We start from the raw sequence: 15,938 nt of genomic DNA, 5'->3' as shown, positions 1-15,938 counted from the left end.
GTCTCTGGGCTCTTGTGATGGGGTCAGGACCTGGCAGTGAAGGGGAAGTCAGCATGATAAAAGAGCCCCCGACATAAAACCTGGTGTGATCTCATACATTAAGGAGGAGAGCAAATATTGACCTGTTTGAGACAAGCCTTTTCAGAAGGACTTTCTCCTGGCTTGAATGGCCCTACTGGAATTTGAACATGTTTAACACACTAAGCACATAATGTCTTACCTTCAAGGCAACCATTTAAATGTTATGTACATCAACTTGAGGAGACTTGCTTGAGATAGGCAATCTACTACAGTGAACATTTAAAGGGCTTTTTCCCCCCTGAGTCAAATACAGGAGCTGTTAGAAACTCTCACACATACACATTGGCTTATTATTTTTCTTCTTAGTTGGATTTTCCGAAAAAATACAGCTTTCACAAAGCTTTATGGCAGTTGACTCTAACAAGTAGGCAATGTCCTTGAAAGAAGAGCATTTGGAAAAGGACTTGATTTGAAGTGCAACTAACACATGACACACAGAGATTTTTTTAAGTAAGAGGAAAATACCCGAGGATATTTACTGATTTAATTAACCCATATTTAACTTAAGAGGCAGATTAAAAAGCGACTTCCTGGCTGTAAAGCAGTCAATCCAAAAATAATGGCAATGCTTTGGATAGGTAAAACTACTAAAATGGCTGTTAAGCTATTCTTTAAGATAAGGCATTTGCAACCTAAATTAGTGTATTTATGCTTTATTTGATTTTGCAGTACACTGACCCTTATCCTCCTAATCATACAGCTAAGAAAGGATGAGTGAGTAAAGCCTCTGCACAATGAGGCATATGCACATGAGGAATGTAGATCCTCTACTCTGTCCTCATTAGGAAACATAGACAAGACAAGTTAAATGCTGTTGTCTCTACGCCTGAGATTATAAAGGAGGGTGCAAAGTATTTTAACTCCTTACATGAGCCTTGTTTTATGAATGTAGTGTTTGTCAGATTCAGTGGTACTTGGGAGTTTTATATTGCCTGTGGGATATATAACGTGCAGAGCTTTTAGGCCCCCATAAATCACTTGGTTTTGATAGAGCGAGTTAGCATGACATGGTACAGGCCAATAACCCTGCTGGTCTGCTGTTGGTCACATTTCACCCTCTGCACACGACAGGGAAAGGAGTAAAGTAGCCGTTTCTCTCTGTGTCTCACATTTACACACACATACACACAACTGCACTTTCCCTCCACTTTTTCTGCTGGTAAACTTCCTGCCGTAACTCACCGTCAAGCCGTTAAAACTGCCAGCTCTGTTTTCAAACCACCCTCCCATGGCAGCCATTAATTCTGCAACAGCATCGTAATGGGCTAACAAGTCAATCACACATGCCTCCATTGCTTTACACTGTGTCACCTTAATGACATGTTCGTCAAAATCTGTCACCAGTGGAGTTCTACTGGATTCTTTCAGACAGCATGGTGGCAGTTTTTGTGTGTGTATGAGACAGTATGTGTGTGTGCCCGCTACTTCCTAGAAAAGTCTGCTTCACGTTGCCCATGGTGGCCATGCCAGCTCAACATAACTGTGTGTGAACATAGGACTAAATGAGAGGTATGGATGCACAATAATAAATGGGGGGGGGGGGGGGGGGGGCTTGGTGGGTGCAGGATTATTTCCATTTGACTTGCTCTTTCAGGAGGTCATACCCATCAGGGGTTTAGCCTCCCTTGGTCTTGTCGTCATTACTGCTGGAGGAGGCCGGGGTTAATGAAGGAAAGACCCTGGTAAAAACAAGCTGCCTTTTAATCAGAGGCCTGATGGCCCGCTCGGTGTGCAGGGCCCAGGCTGACCTTAACCCCAGACGCTCCGCTCAGTCTCAGTCCCTACATGGTGGCTGCACATGGCATTTATGTGTTTGGCTACATGTTGGGCTGCCTTTCAGATTGCATGCATGGAAACTTATGCTTTAATTTGATTTAATTTTGGATAGGATTTGAGCAATGCCCTTTTATTATTTTGTGCAATAAAAACAACACATTTAAAAATGATAAACTAGGTAGGAGGAATACAATAGAACCCCCCCCCCCCAAAAAAAAAACAAAACAAAAACAAAACTAGAATACAAGTAATTATAAAAAGGGCAAGAATAAACATGTGATCTGTCAACATAACGGCCCAATGTATCATGAGTAAACCAAACAAGCGCTTCTAATACATTATGAAATACTGTTACTGATCCAGCATTGTCTTCCACAGTACAATGCCTCTCCTAATAGATCAGTAGCCGTCCAATGTGTGTAAAAACGAATGCATGCAGACATACAAGTAGTATAAAGTAGGCAGTATTTGTTAACAGGGTGGCGTTTGACTATTCAGCTGTTGGAAAGCTTGCAGCTTTCTGCCTTGCATAGTTGGCTCCCCCCCCACGCCCCCCAGATCGTGGTGAGTAAAAGCCCTGTCCCTACATAAAAGACTACATTTTAAATAGCTTTTGTCATTAATGCTTTATTAATTGCCCCGGGCAACACTACCCGATGCAGGGTGTGCTAGAAATATATGACACTTTGAGGTCAGTGCATATTCCTGCTGTGTGTTATGCAGTGGGCAAAATGGAGGCGAATCAGCAGGGTTCAGCGTTTTCGGTGACTGCTCTGTGGATTTGCAGAGGGAGGGCTTTGTCTTTCTCTCAGACACAGCCTTTGTTCAAACTCGTGAGTGCCTGCATGCACAGATACAAGATCAGTCCACCTCTGAGATAGTTTGTTTTCTGCATGTGATGAATCAAATGTGCATTTTTGAGTGCTAAGGACTCCCTGTACACCATGGTCTTTGTGATTCACTGTTTGTAGGAGGCATTCATTATTAATGGTATATATTTTTGCAGTGGTGTTGAGGCACATTAACTGAGGAGGGGGGCAGAGCGAGTCAGAGTCTGGTTATGTTTATATTGCCAATTATATATACTGTATAGTTGCAATTTGGCTGGTAGCTATGTTGCTGTAACTCACCTCAGAAATACAAACTCACAGTAAAACAATATCATAAAATCAACTAAAAAAAGGTGTCTGGCAATAATGCCCACATATTTTACTGTATGTATATCTACATATATATATGTATATATATATATATATGTATATATACACATATATATATATATACATGTATCTTTATAAATATAAAATATGGCTTGTTCTATTTTCCTTTTGTTGTGACTCTCACCTTTACATCCGAGATGTCCCTCTGACAGTTTCTCCAAGAGCGGGCGATGGCTGAAAAGGTGCGGTCAGGGTGGTCGAACTTGTCGTTATTGGTACTAAAGAGGAATGTGGTGAAAGGCTCCTAAAAAGAGAGCACATTTGACATCACAAAGATCAAAGATCTCCACCCAAATCTAAAGTTATCGTCATCTTTTTCATCCTCTTGATCTGCATTTCAAATGCAACCATTATAATTAACATAACAAACACATCAGAACTTTGTGGAACATTCTGAATCACCATGCAGCTTATTAAAATAAAAGTGAACAGTCTGAATTCATTTCAATATTTCATTGTCATTTTTTTCTGCGATAGTCTAAAGGAATCAGTCATTCATTGGATCCAAGCCTGGGGGGAAATTAATTAGTGATCTTCGTGAGTCCATAAGCCATAATGATAATTGGCTCAAATTTGGTTTTCTCAGTCTGAGATGGCGACCATTGCCGGTTGGAGCGGATGGATCACTCACCAAAGGAAGAAAGGAATTGTGGGAACAAACCCACAGAGGCTAATCTAACTGCTGTCAAGGGAGCTCCCTCAGTTCATCAGCCTTTTGCAACTAATGATTGGGGAGGAGGGGAAGTACAGTACAAACTCCCCATTTTCAAATTAATAAACTGACTTCAAAATCAAATGTACAGCAACTCAAAGAGTTATAAGGGCATGTTTTGTGGTGGACGGATTGGGAGAGTGCGTGTGCCTCCTCCTTCTCTTGCAGAGTAAATGAGGACAGTGCTCAGTAACCTTGATGGACATGTCTCCAGCGCTCACTGGGTTGCCTGAAACACATAAACCTGTCACAGCAGCCTCTGTAAATCATTACCCAGCCACTCTTTATTTAGTTCACATATGCCGGTTTACTGGCCTGTGAAATGTGTTTTCTGAGCGCCATTGGTCTAACTCAGGCCCAATCAAATTGAGATGTCGAGCTGTTTCCTGTGCAGAAGCAGACAGACCTCAAAGTAACAGCATCATCAAGTCTGACAAGTGACAATCAACTAATGCAGACTCAAAAATGAAAAGCTGTCTGAGGATGTGGGTTTGGCTTCATTCCTATTCGGGTGCTTGACTAATTTGGGGATTTTGAACACAGAACAATAATGAGTGTGAAGGTGGTTGAAAGAGTGATTTTACTTACTATTCTGACAAGCCAGTGCAGGGAGGAGGCAGCTGTGGAGTAGTGGGAGTTGTAATGACAAGGTGGCGTCTGGTCGTCTTCCCAGGTCTCATAATGCTCAGCGTAGAATGCTGCACGCTTTGGATTCAGAGCACCAATAGGCTGGAAACAAAAATGAAATAATAGGTTGAGTTTTTGGAAAGAAATAATTTCCTCCATATTTGCCTCTTTATTAAGACAGAAGTTTTCTCCTAAAAGAAACCCTGAAGAAATGTACACTTTTGTAAGTCATACACACATACATATACACATACTTAGCGAAGGCACCTACATTTTATTGTTTTCATACTATGCTAAAGATGCAAAACATACTGCTGAATTTATTATTTGTATACAAAGCTCTCCATTCCTGATGCTTCCTTTTTAAAGTTGTATTGTTTTATAGTTTTAGGTTTATCTTTTAATGTTTGTTTTAAAGTATAGCACCTGACCTGCATGTTTTGCATTCAGGTTTATCTTCCTCATAAGGAGTTTTATCTGTGAGTATGTCTTCTATTTATGGGATTTTGTACAATGTACTAAACATTAAGTAAAAGGTGGGCGCCATTAAAGCCATTCATATGAAATGTTTGTTATTATATTTGAAAAGTCATATATTAAAAATACAAATGCAACCAAAGTAAAAGTAACAAATGTCATTTAGACATTAAACATAAACAACTTTTTATAGTCTACAAGGGCCCATTTACAGGAACTACAAGACAACCATTGCTTTGATACCTACTTTCTCAAAGCAATGGCTACAACCTCAATATGGGTTAAATATGAAAACAGTAACTAAAGGCATTAGGTCAAATAAAAGTATTGATGTATTTAAACTGTTCTTTGTTTGGTTTAGTGTAGAGTACTATACCAGGCTCATGTCCTGATAGCATATTAACAACAGTGAAAGACAGGTTCATGATTTACAGACAGTTCCAGGATTTTAAAATTCATATTATTAGTAAGCTGTAAGTCATTGTGAATACTTTATAATAGAAGCAATATGAGTTCCTTTTTCTGCTCATACCATCTTAACTGGCCTTTCATCCAAACCACACAATCTGACTCAACTTAGAGTACTGTGTTATTGGGTCAGTAGAAAAACCACACTTCATGTGAAGTTGCTGCAATATATTGCTTGTTGAAACACTGGAATCCTGGAGCCTGAAGTCATAATGTTATACTTCTTGTATGAGCTTGGCTGGGTCAGTGTATCACCATGCAAGTCAATGCATAGTATGTGAGAGTATGTATAATAATCGGGGACCTATATACTATAAAAAGTATGAAAATAGGTATTTCTGGAACCAAAAACAGGTTTTTCTCATAGTGTATCCTCTCAGGACTACAGAAGAGGATTAGCGCCAGATGAAAACTATTTTTGAAATCTGAATTTGTCTCAGGATAATGACTTTAAACTCAGAAGCCACCTAAAAACTTTTGGTAAAAAAAACCCTCAAACTTATAAACTCAAAAAACAAGAACCTAGTTTCACTAATAGCAAATCTGTGATGTGCATAACTTAAACGTGTCTTACTTACTTACTTACTTACTTGGGCAAACCCACAAATTACACTCACACTTATAAAAGAGGGATCTGCATTAGAGGTACATTGTTTTTTTCTGCATTATACCCCTAGTTCTAATCTACTTTGAATTTCAAAATAAAAAATAAATGTAACAGCAGGTCTCATGTCCAGTTTTCCATCCAAACTGTAATATGCATGAAATGATGATGGAAAAATATTCACTCCATAAACTTGTGAAATAGATTATTAGATGGGACTATCTTTATGTGGCACATACAGGGAAAGGTTTTGTACTACAATATGTATATATAGCAGCAGAGTTTCAGCCTGTTGACAATAATACCATCAGGAAGCAGGAGATGTGATGTTGCAAACGCATAGCTGCAGAGAAATGTATTCAAGCCCATTGCAGGCAATAGAGGTACAGTACATCTACTTTGATTTACAGGTAAAAAATGTTGTTGCGTGCCTAGTTTAAATTAGTGCTTTACTATTTATCGTGTTAGGACAGCACACAGAATAGTAAAGAATAATTGAGCATAATTAAGATAGACTTGCAGAGTCTTAGTAGTTCCCTATTAGGCTACCTGTGGTGAGTCTGGCGAAGGGCTGGGTGAGAGTTCAGGGCAGTCAAGGAGCTTTACTCTGGGATTTGTCTGTCAGACCCCATTATTCTCCTGAACCCTAAAAATGTCCTGTTGCGCTGTCTTCTGTCTGAAATTTACAGCGGTAAGGTGGCAGGGGTGAGCAGGATGGCGCGCTGAGGATGGATGGAGGAGATATGAGCGTCTCCTGCTAAATGTTGTGGATAATCCATGTGGATTAACCCCGGCTGACCTGATTTACACCCAATGCACCCACTGAGCCAAACACTTTACTCAGCACTGCTACTCCCATCTGTGTTCAGAGCCCTTCTGTGTGCCTGGGCACAACTGAGGGGAATTTCCATGACTTAAACAATATAGTGTAATCTAATTATGCAACACCATGGCCTATGGTGTTACATCGCCAAAGACTCAATTCAATCATGACTAAAACTTTGAATTTTATAATTATATTCAGCTAGCAGTTATTTCAGTAAACATTTTAGATCATAACATTCAATATTATTAAAAGTTATAATCATTAAAAGTGTATTTGTTGTATTTGAAGAAATGCTTCCCATTTATTGTGGGGATATAAAAAATAAAAAAACTCACTCCTATATTTATTTTAAACTCATCCAATTATTTCATAGTAAGGCCAATCCTTGGGTAGCATGGTTAATTATTTACCCGCAGCCTCGGTAATAATTTCAATATTGTACTGACACCATCACTGGGTTTTTGCCCTTTGGCGGCTGTTTCATTTTCATGTGTTCTTAAGGCAACAAAATTACTTCCATTAAACATACGTTTATTGGTGAATAAATTGCTTTCTCTGCCTTTTCAATCACCCTGTCCAATATAAGAGCCTCCGAGGCATATTGGCAGTCAATATTAATATACTCAGTAACACTGACTCAGTAACAAAGGGGAGAGGGAGGCTGGTAATACAATCAATGGCAGCTTTTCCACCTGAAAGCCGTAGCTCAGAGGTCAGAAGAAATAAAATAAAAGCCCTCTATTTAAAATTCACTTATTTTAACATTATTAAAATGGCACTATTGTTTGAGCTGGAGACGGTTTGTATGCAACTTCAGCGACAGACAGACTCTCTTGGTCATTTTAAAGATTAGGTTCATATCCATGTGTGACACATGCCCTAAAGCTCTAAGTTCAAATTAAATGGGGCCATTTTTTTGTTCTTCCTTAAAATGTAATGGCAGTCCACATCAGTGTTAGCACAATTGAATAGACTGAAAGAGAAGTTTATTGAGATCTGCATAGATTTATGGGGTGATAATAGCCATGCATGTGACGTCTTGGCCCAGCTGGATCGGGGTGCAAGCCACAAGACGTCTCACACTCTGTAAAACCGCCGCTAGAGTAACTAATACAAGTTAGAGCTGTATGAAAGACCCAGTTAGTGCATGAGAGAGGCAAAGAATATGGAAAAGACTCCCCGTGCAATAAGTATGTATCATGGAAAGAATAAGCAGAAAATAAAAGCTAAAAATTAAATTAAAGCTTAAAAATTGGCTTACATAGGGTTAGTTCAAACCCTAAGCCTTACATTTACAGTTTGATTAATTGCTTTACTTGCCCATTTAATTGTCAGAACAGAATAACCTGAACATGAAACTATTTTGACCATACTATTAGTTTGTATGTGTATGTGATATATAACATGTCACTATCTGTTCCAGGGACTAAGCCTACCACAAACACACATCTTTAATGAAGAACTAAGTTAAAGGGAAGTGATCCAAAGACATTTCACTGACAAGTTATATCCTGTTAATTGTTCTACTTACGGCTAAAGTAAATAAGGTCAACATGTTCTCACAGTGGTGCAGTGTAAGCAAAAATACATTAAGACATTTTCTAAGTGACATAGAAGTACGATTGTTTTCATTTTGTTTACAAGAAAACAGTGTTTGCTGAGCTAAGTCAATTATACAGATTGCTTGGCAAAACAGTTCACCTACAGAACATCCCAGAAGTGTGTTGAACACAAATAGGGACTGTTGAACAGAAAATGTATACTCAACACAATGAAATGTAAAAAAACACAAACAAAAAAAAGCAGGAGAAAAATATATAGTTAGGGTAAACATATCAAAACGCTCAACTGGCTTTTTCCCAGGTAAAGAATCTAAAGCAAATGAAATGTATAGATGTAGTAGATCTTTTCTACTCTGTTTCTTCTTGCACTGTTTTAATTTTGTTTTATTGTTTTAGGTCCAATATATCTATGGTTGCAATGTTGGAGGAGCTTGGGACTTAAGATTTTCATTGCTATTTTGACACTGTAGCTATTTATATCCTGTATACGACAATAAAGCCTTTAGTTGAAAATTAAAGCTTGTCTGGTGAATTCTGGTCGCCTGTGTGTATAAAGGTTGGGTTGTAAATCAAAGTGTTCAGTTTTTGGATAGTGAGCTTTTTGTATTTTGTCAAAGTCATCATGAGACTACAGGCCTAATTTATCTTGAGCAATTCCTGGTTGTATGGTCTTCTTTTGCATTAAACAACTTTGTGTCCCAGTTCCCTTGGATATGACCGTCACGCTATAACTACAATAGTTGTGTTTGCAGATCCAATTAAAGTTGGTGATGAATATTCACACTCAGTCTCAGCTCGAGAGGTCTGTTGAATGTTACAATCTTGGTCATTAATTGAGTGAAATATGAGTTACTTTCCTCAGCATCCAAACAGACTATGCACACCAATAAAATAAACCACATGAAATTGTGATGACTATAGGTAGCCTTGAAAGAGACACTTTTTCTACATTATGCTCATGGACAGACAAGACAATGCACTCTCATCTTGGCATAAAGTAACTCCCATACTGTTGCTTGTCGAGGAGTTCAAGCATCAAATAATTAAAAAGGCTACTTCTAAGTTAGTCCAAATGCTGTACATCTCTATACTGTATAGTAAGCCTTGGCCATAAGAATTGCTATGAATATGGTGTATTTTGTTTATAAATGTCACATTCTGGTCAAATAACACTTTCCAAATATTGATATAAATGTATATACTGCTGGTATGCTGTAGAAATATATCAGGAAAATGTATTATTCATAGATCAATATAAATAGTTGTTGAATGGGAAATAAAAAAAACATTTATAATAAGGAAGGATAACAACCTCAGTGGTCCTGCATTTCCTTTATTCCGTCGCATTGGTTAATAATTCCAAATCAGGCTTTGCTTATTTAACTCTATGCAACAGCATTTTCTCTTCGCCATCACACTGATCACAGATATAAGACAATGAAAACAAGTGGTTCAGACAGTCCCACACTTGCTCCTATCTGAGTTCATTTCTTGTATAACACCTGACCCAGTTGAATACATCATCACGTATAAACTAAGTATGATCAAACTTAGATTCGGTTTCAGTTTCAATCAGGATCATTTCTGGTGCTGCATTCCAAATGCATGAAATGAACCCGGGTGCTGGTGAATGAGTGAACAGAGAGTACCTCTGTTTGTTTGGTTATATCTAAGCTACCTCCCAAAGAGACGCATATTGCATTTTATATTTCAGAAGTAATTACATTACAGTATGTTGCTATGGTGCTCTGTCAGGAGAAGTCACGGTCATTTTTGCTTGCCTCGTCAGAGGCAGTGCTGCATGCAGCTCCCGTCTAATGCAATTAAGTTGCTCAAACTCAAGATAAAGCAGATGTGCTTCCAAACAGCCCGACTGGAGTGGAAGTCAGGGTGAAGAAGGCTCCATAAAGAAAGGAAAAGTGTGGAGGGGGGGAGTTTACAGCAGAAAGGCTCTTTCTTCTTGCACAAAGCGTATCTCTTAAAGATGCTCAGTTTTTACTCAGTTCTCCACAAGAACCTTAAATACATAATTAAAAATGGTTTCTCTATCTCAGCATAGCTCATTCCATTGCATAATTACAAGGGAAATCAACACGTTTAGCACTATTGTCATTTTATTTATGGTGGAATCAAAATGTGAACACTTTATATGGGTTGAATAAAGCTCTTGTATGTCTCTTGGAAATGATACGAGGACATATGAACATTTCGAATACATACAAGTCTGAGGATAAAGTAGCACAGTATTAAACCACATCCGCTTCTTTCACATTCTTATGCAATTGTATGATTTCCGCCACATAATTTAACAGCTATGAGGAAGATTGGCTTCCCCAAATCTATCATCCACTTGTCACTCCATCATGAAATAATCATTAGAATCTAATGAAACACTTCACTGCATGAATGTATCTGACATCCAAATATGCAGAACTCTGGCCCTGAGGCAAAGCAATGCAGTGCTCAATAGCGCTGTTCACAGCTGACTGAATGCCCAACTGCAGGTAATTGTAGGTGTGTGCAGTATGTTTGGGAGGATATTATTTGGCAGATCAGCACAGAGCTCAAGCTATTTGTACAATGCTGTCCATCACCTGTAATTAACAAACAGGCATGACTCTGATCTGTGGGAAAGAAAACTCATATATTGTGCAATGCCAGCGTGGGATAATTTGACAAATAGAAATTCACTTTTCTGTCTATAATTTAGTTGTATCCAGTGTTTTGACCTTGGAGTAATGATATGACTATCACTATCTATCACTCAGCTCTGGAGTGACGTATGATTTTACTTGAGGTAATTTAATATAATTAATCTGCAGAATAAACAATTAAACACATAAAACAGGAATGAATGAATACGCTAAATGCAGTAAATAAGACTGCGTAGCAATTGGCAATAATTGAGGTAATCGAAGCTGTCATTTACAGCTTTGGTAGATTTTTCTTTGTCTAAGTCTTTAATAAGTCAGTTAATACATTTTTGGGAATGTTAATTTGTTTTGTTAACTCAAATCAATAATTTTGTAGATAAACATGTTATTGCTTTTGGCATTGAAACATGGGTACTGTATCAACACATTTGAATTGATACACAGTCATAGTTACCATACACACGGCTACACCCGATGGACATACACCTCAGAGAGACACACACCACCCTAATATAAAATGAACATGTCTCCAGAGACTCTGCAGCTACCTCTGATCCATAATTGAACAAAAGGGCAAACCAAGCCGAGAGGAGAAGCGAGGGGGCCTCTGTCCCTCCCTGCATCACTATCAGTGAACTTTTGGAGGTAAGAGCCCCGGGGTTCCAAGGACAACTGTCAGGAGACACAGGCTGTGAACTCATGCTAATGAAGGCAGCTCAGCCCTGTAAACAGCATGGGAGGATGTCACAGGAATACATTACAATACATAACTGTCTCCCCGGGGCCGGAGGTTTGCACATGGCTCAGCCGTGATCACCCGCCCCCCCCCCACCCCAAAAAAGACACACAAACATACGCACACACACACACACACACACACACACACACACACACACACACACACACACATCCCAGGGCTCTCGCAGCCCACCTGGATACCCCACAGGCCGGAGCAGCCAATTGCAGATAAGTGCTGTGATGACGGAGACAAGACACACACCTGAGTGATTTGTCCAAAACCAGCCAGGTTAACAGAAATGATAGAAGTGCAGCACAATTTTTCAAACTCAAAATTCTAGTTTATCCATGTTTCTTTGAGTGTTCCATAACAACTTTAATTTTCATTTCAAATTTCGGCTCTTCTCCCACTATGAAACACACGTCTCGAAAAAGCTGTAAATTGCAACAAACTGTTGAGAACTATGAAGCGAGGCTCTTAGTCAGTATGTCTGCGCTTTGAGGGAAACTAGGGGGGAATAAGGGAGCGAAAACGCGAGCGAGAGAGAGCTCAGACAGGAATGTGACTGTTTTCAGGTCAGTGAGCTGCAGTTTGTATGTGCAAGAGAGAGGAAGAGACCGAGAAAGAGATGTGGGGGTGGTAAACAAATAAACCAGGCCATAATTTGTGGTAGAGAGATCTGCTGCATTTTCCTCTTCAGTCAAAGACAGAGCAGACTAAATGCTGAACTTCATCTCCCAGGGTTGTAGGGCATTAATGTCATCGTGTCTGAGCTCTTGTGATTGGGCAGCGCTAGCAGGACGCTCACTACTGCACAGCTTGATGCATTTTGGAACCGCCATATTTAGAAAGACTTTCACTGCAACACTGTGCTCATGACCCGGTATCCGTTCATCCACCTTGAAAGTCTAATTCAAGCAGAAACTTAACTTGCTCAATAACAATGTTTTATTAATAGACATAACTTGCTATACTCTGCACATTACACTATATGATGAGTGCTTTCTGTAGAACGACTCGGCCTGGGCAACAATTTCACATGAATAGAAATCAGAGCGTTCTGACGCTCAAATTAATGATTTTAAATTATATATATTATTTGATTTGTTGTCTATTTGGGGGTCGCAGAAACAAGCTCTAAATGCAACATTGACATTTTGAAGTTGAATTAAATTAGATGTATTAGGACCCGTTAGCTGTAAAATAAGTAGAAGGTATTCGTCCTGAGGTCCGTAACAAATACAATATTCTATATGTGACAGCACGTCATAATAATTATGAAAATAATCATGTTATAATTCTTGGTGGGTTATCTCTATTAGCGAGTCCTTTTAATTGCAACTAGGCATGTCATTTTTTGTTGATATAGAGATGACAATTTAAATGGCTTTAACATTTTGATAATAGTTTAAACCACACGGCCCTACCTTCTTTGAGATCGTACAATCATTTTTGGGCTACATGTTTGAACTACATCTCCCTATCTATAAAGCTTTGAATTATGAGCATTGTAGGGATTACTATTCAATGCTCATATAGTTATACATTAAAAGTCTCTCTGATGTAGAAACCAAGGAGCCACTTTAAGCTCATAGTCAAGTATATACTCCTGTTTGAGCTGACACAATACAGATCCAAATAAAGTGAACTTACTTAACGTATTTAAGTGCATTGCAGGATGTTAAGATCAGCATTTTCCACATTCAACATTCCACCTCATGACTTTAGACTCGGCACATGATTCCTCAGCTATTAAATATGATATTCTTTTACAGTCTGGATCTTAATAAGGAAATCCCCTGCCGTCAGAGCCAGCTGCCCCTACTTGCTCCCCCTTGTCTCTGTCATACGGAGGTGCACGGCCGAGAGGCCTCGGTACCTTTGAGAGATCTCTGAAGTTCCCTGGCAAGGTCAGGTCCAGCTCCTCTGAGTCGTAGTTGGTGAGGACCCAGGGAAAGACCGGGTACTGGTTCAGGTCATTGTATGTCCTCCCTAGACACGAAGAGCAGACAGAAATCTGTGAGTGATGAAGGATTGGAAGGGAACAGAGGGGTTGAAAGCGGGGCAGGGTACACTTGAGGCTTCAGTTACATTGGGGGATCAGCATGCAACATTCCAACAAGCCCCCAATCTCAGAGCCCTCAATCAGACGCACTTCCTGTTTCATACGGCGTCTGCAAGAGAAACACATAAACTAATGGTAAGCTCTCTCTGCTATGAGAGAATGTTTTCAGAGCTCCCCATGCCTTTTCCTGCTGAGTGTACTTTGTCAATGGACTGTGGGAGTTACAAGAGGCCAGATGAGGCAGCCTTCAAGTTGTAAGGAGTGGATGTAAAGGAGTGTATAAAGATTCTTTGGAGAGTTATGACTCCCAACGCCTGAAATGTAGCTGCAAGTCTGATGCGCTGATTGGCCAGATGTGAGTTTCCTCTATTCTCTTGCAGTGGGAATATGGTTTTCAGATGGCAATATGTGCCACAGGAAATCTATGGGAAAAGCCAAGAGCATGTTGCCTGTTGTCATTAATGTTCTACTTTTTCTTTGAAGATGACACTGACACAGCTGTGAGGTCAGGTGGTGGCCAGTTGTAATCCAGGATTGGGATAGGGCTGCTATAGATGGTTTTGTTGGAATTTTTACTGCTGGTAATAAATCAAGTAAAAAATGTAGGCTCAAAGCAAATTGATTGTAATAAAGGGCAGCAATATTTAATTTTAACCGCTGAGAAAAATGAAACTGAATTGTAAAGGGATCAGTGGTAATTTCAAGGTCAACTTCAAAGTTACACTTAATCACATCATTACACAAGGAACATTACAACTAACACCTGAACATTAATAATGTTATATTTCACGATTGATGACTGACCAAGCATATCTCACATCAGCAATTTCAATGACCCGAAAAACATTGTCTTCTTAAAATGACCTTCTATCTCTATTGTAATGGCCAGGAAGTGGCAACTCTAAAGTCAAAATAAAAGGTTTTGTTACCTCTGAATGAAAGTTCTTGCATTGGTGTTAAAAACGATGCAATACACTGAAATGGGAACCTTATAAGGAAGAAATCTGCTGGCTGGGGCTTTTTTATAATTGTCGACAAAATGTTTTAAACTTACAGTGTCTAGCATGTGTGAGTCTGCTCAATCCTGCAGTGCTGAAGATTGGCATACCCTAATCTAGCAGCACTAGAGATAATGTGTGACAGGCTAGTCAATGGGAAAGCTTCTGCAGAATATCTACGATATTAGAGAAAGCCAGAGAGCTTAATTAGCCAGGTTAATGGCACACAGGGAAAAGAAAGCACCATCTGAGTGTGGGAGAAGAGTTGTGTGTATTTCAACCTGCTGCTGCTGGGGCCTGAGTTGGGTGGCAGGATGTTAATAACAGTGGAATAGTGTTTAATTAGAAGACCACTTCCCGTTCGCACCTCTTCTCAGCACATCACCCCCGCCTGTCTGCCGCCCTACACTATTCTGACATCCCTGTCAGCTCAGGTCATTACCAGGGACTTTTAATGAATTTTGGGCATGTTTTTCTGTCTGCCTTACATCTAATTAGCTGACAATAATGTATCGAACTCAAGCACGAGCTAAATATAAATATGCATGAATATGCAGCAAGAGAGAGGATGACACCTCTCAGAGCAGAGCAGTGTGCAGTCGCTCTCGCCTTCCCTGTTAGTTGCAGTTCAGATCAGAGAGTCGACAACAGAACCTCTCAACTCCGCAGACACACACATGTACACTCCCGCAAAGTCAGGCACTAATTATCTGGCAAAATCTGCTGCGCCGGCTCTTTGCTTCAAACAGCACACTCACATGAACACTGAATCTATCGCGCCGAGCACCACTTACGGTTACCATGGATTCTTAAACAGATACGACATACCCGGGGCCACTTATGGTAAGTTTCAGATGCAACTGACACATACGGTTCATTGATCATGATTGCTAAACTTAAAGTCATAAGACTTTAATGGTGGAGAACTGGTGTAGATAATAGATTAAAACTTTACCCTCTAACTGCTTGTGAATTCTGCCCAGATAAGGAGGAAAACAAATCAGAATCCATCTATGTAACTGATGGCTGAGAAACAGAGAATACATTAGTTTCATACTTTGGGCTACTGTTCATACTTAAAGCACAGAGTTTTACTTCATAATTACAACACTCTAAAGCATGAGGAATC

The 15,938-nt window shown here is 39.5% G+C and overlaps 1 protein-coding gene across 1 annotated transcript in view; it reads right to left on the bottom strand.

The window, feature by feature from the left end:
* nbeab (neurobeachin b) overlaps positions 1–15,938 on the bottom strand; it is a 179,335-nt gene that overhangs the window by 19,566 nt on the left and 143,831 nt on the right. Inside the window, exons 44-46 of the mRNA XM_063906394.1 lie at positions 13,626–13,738; positions 4,378–4,518; positions 3,202–3,321 (exon numbers count right to left, since the gene is read on the bottom strand). Of these exons, the coding sequence (XP_063762464.1) occupies positions 3,202–3,321; positions 4,378–4,518; positions 13,626–13,738 (374 nt within the window). The remainder of the gene's footprint in view (positions 1–3,201; positions 3,322–4,377; positions 4,519–13,625; positions 13,739–15,938) is intronic.

The sequence above is a fragment of the Eleginops maclovinus genome, chromosome 18 (assembly GCF_036324505.1).
Source record: "Eleginops maclovinus isolate JMC-PN-2008 ecotype Puerto Natales chromosome 18, JC_Emac_rtc_rv5, whole genome shotgun sequence".
Lineage (NCBI taxonomy): Eukaryota > Metazoa > Chordata > Actinopteri > Perciformes > Eleginopidae > Eleginops > Eleginops maclovinus.
Note: the sequence above shows the minus strand (reverse complement) of the source record. Positions and strands in the feature narration are given on the sequence as shown.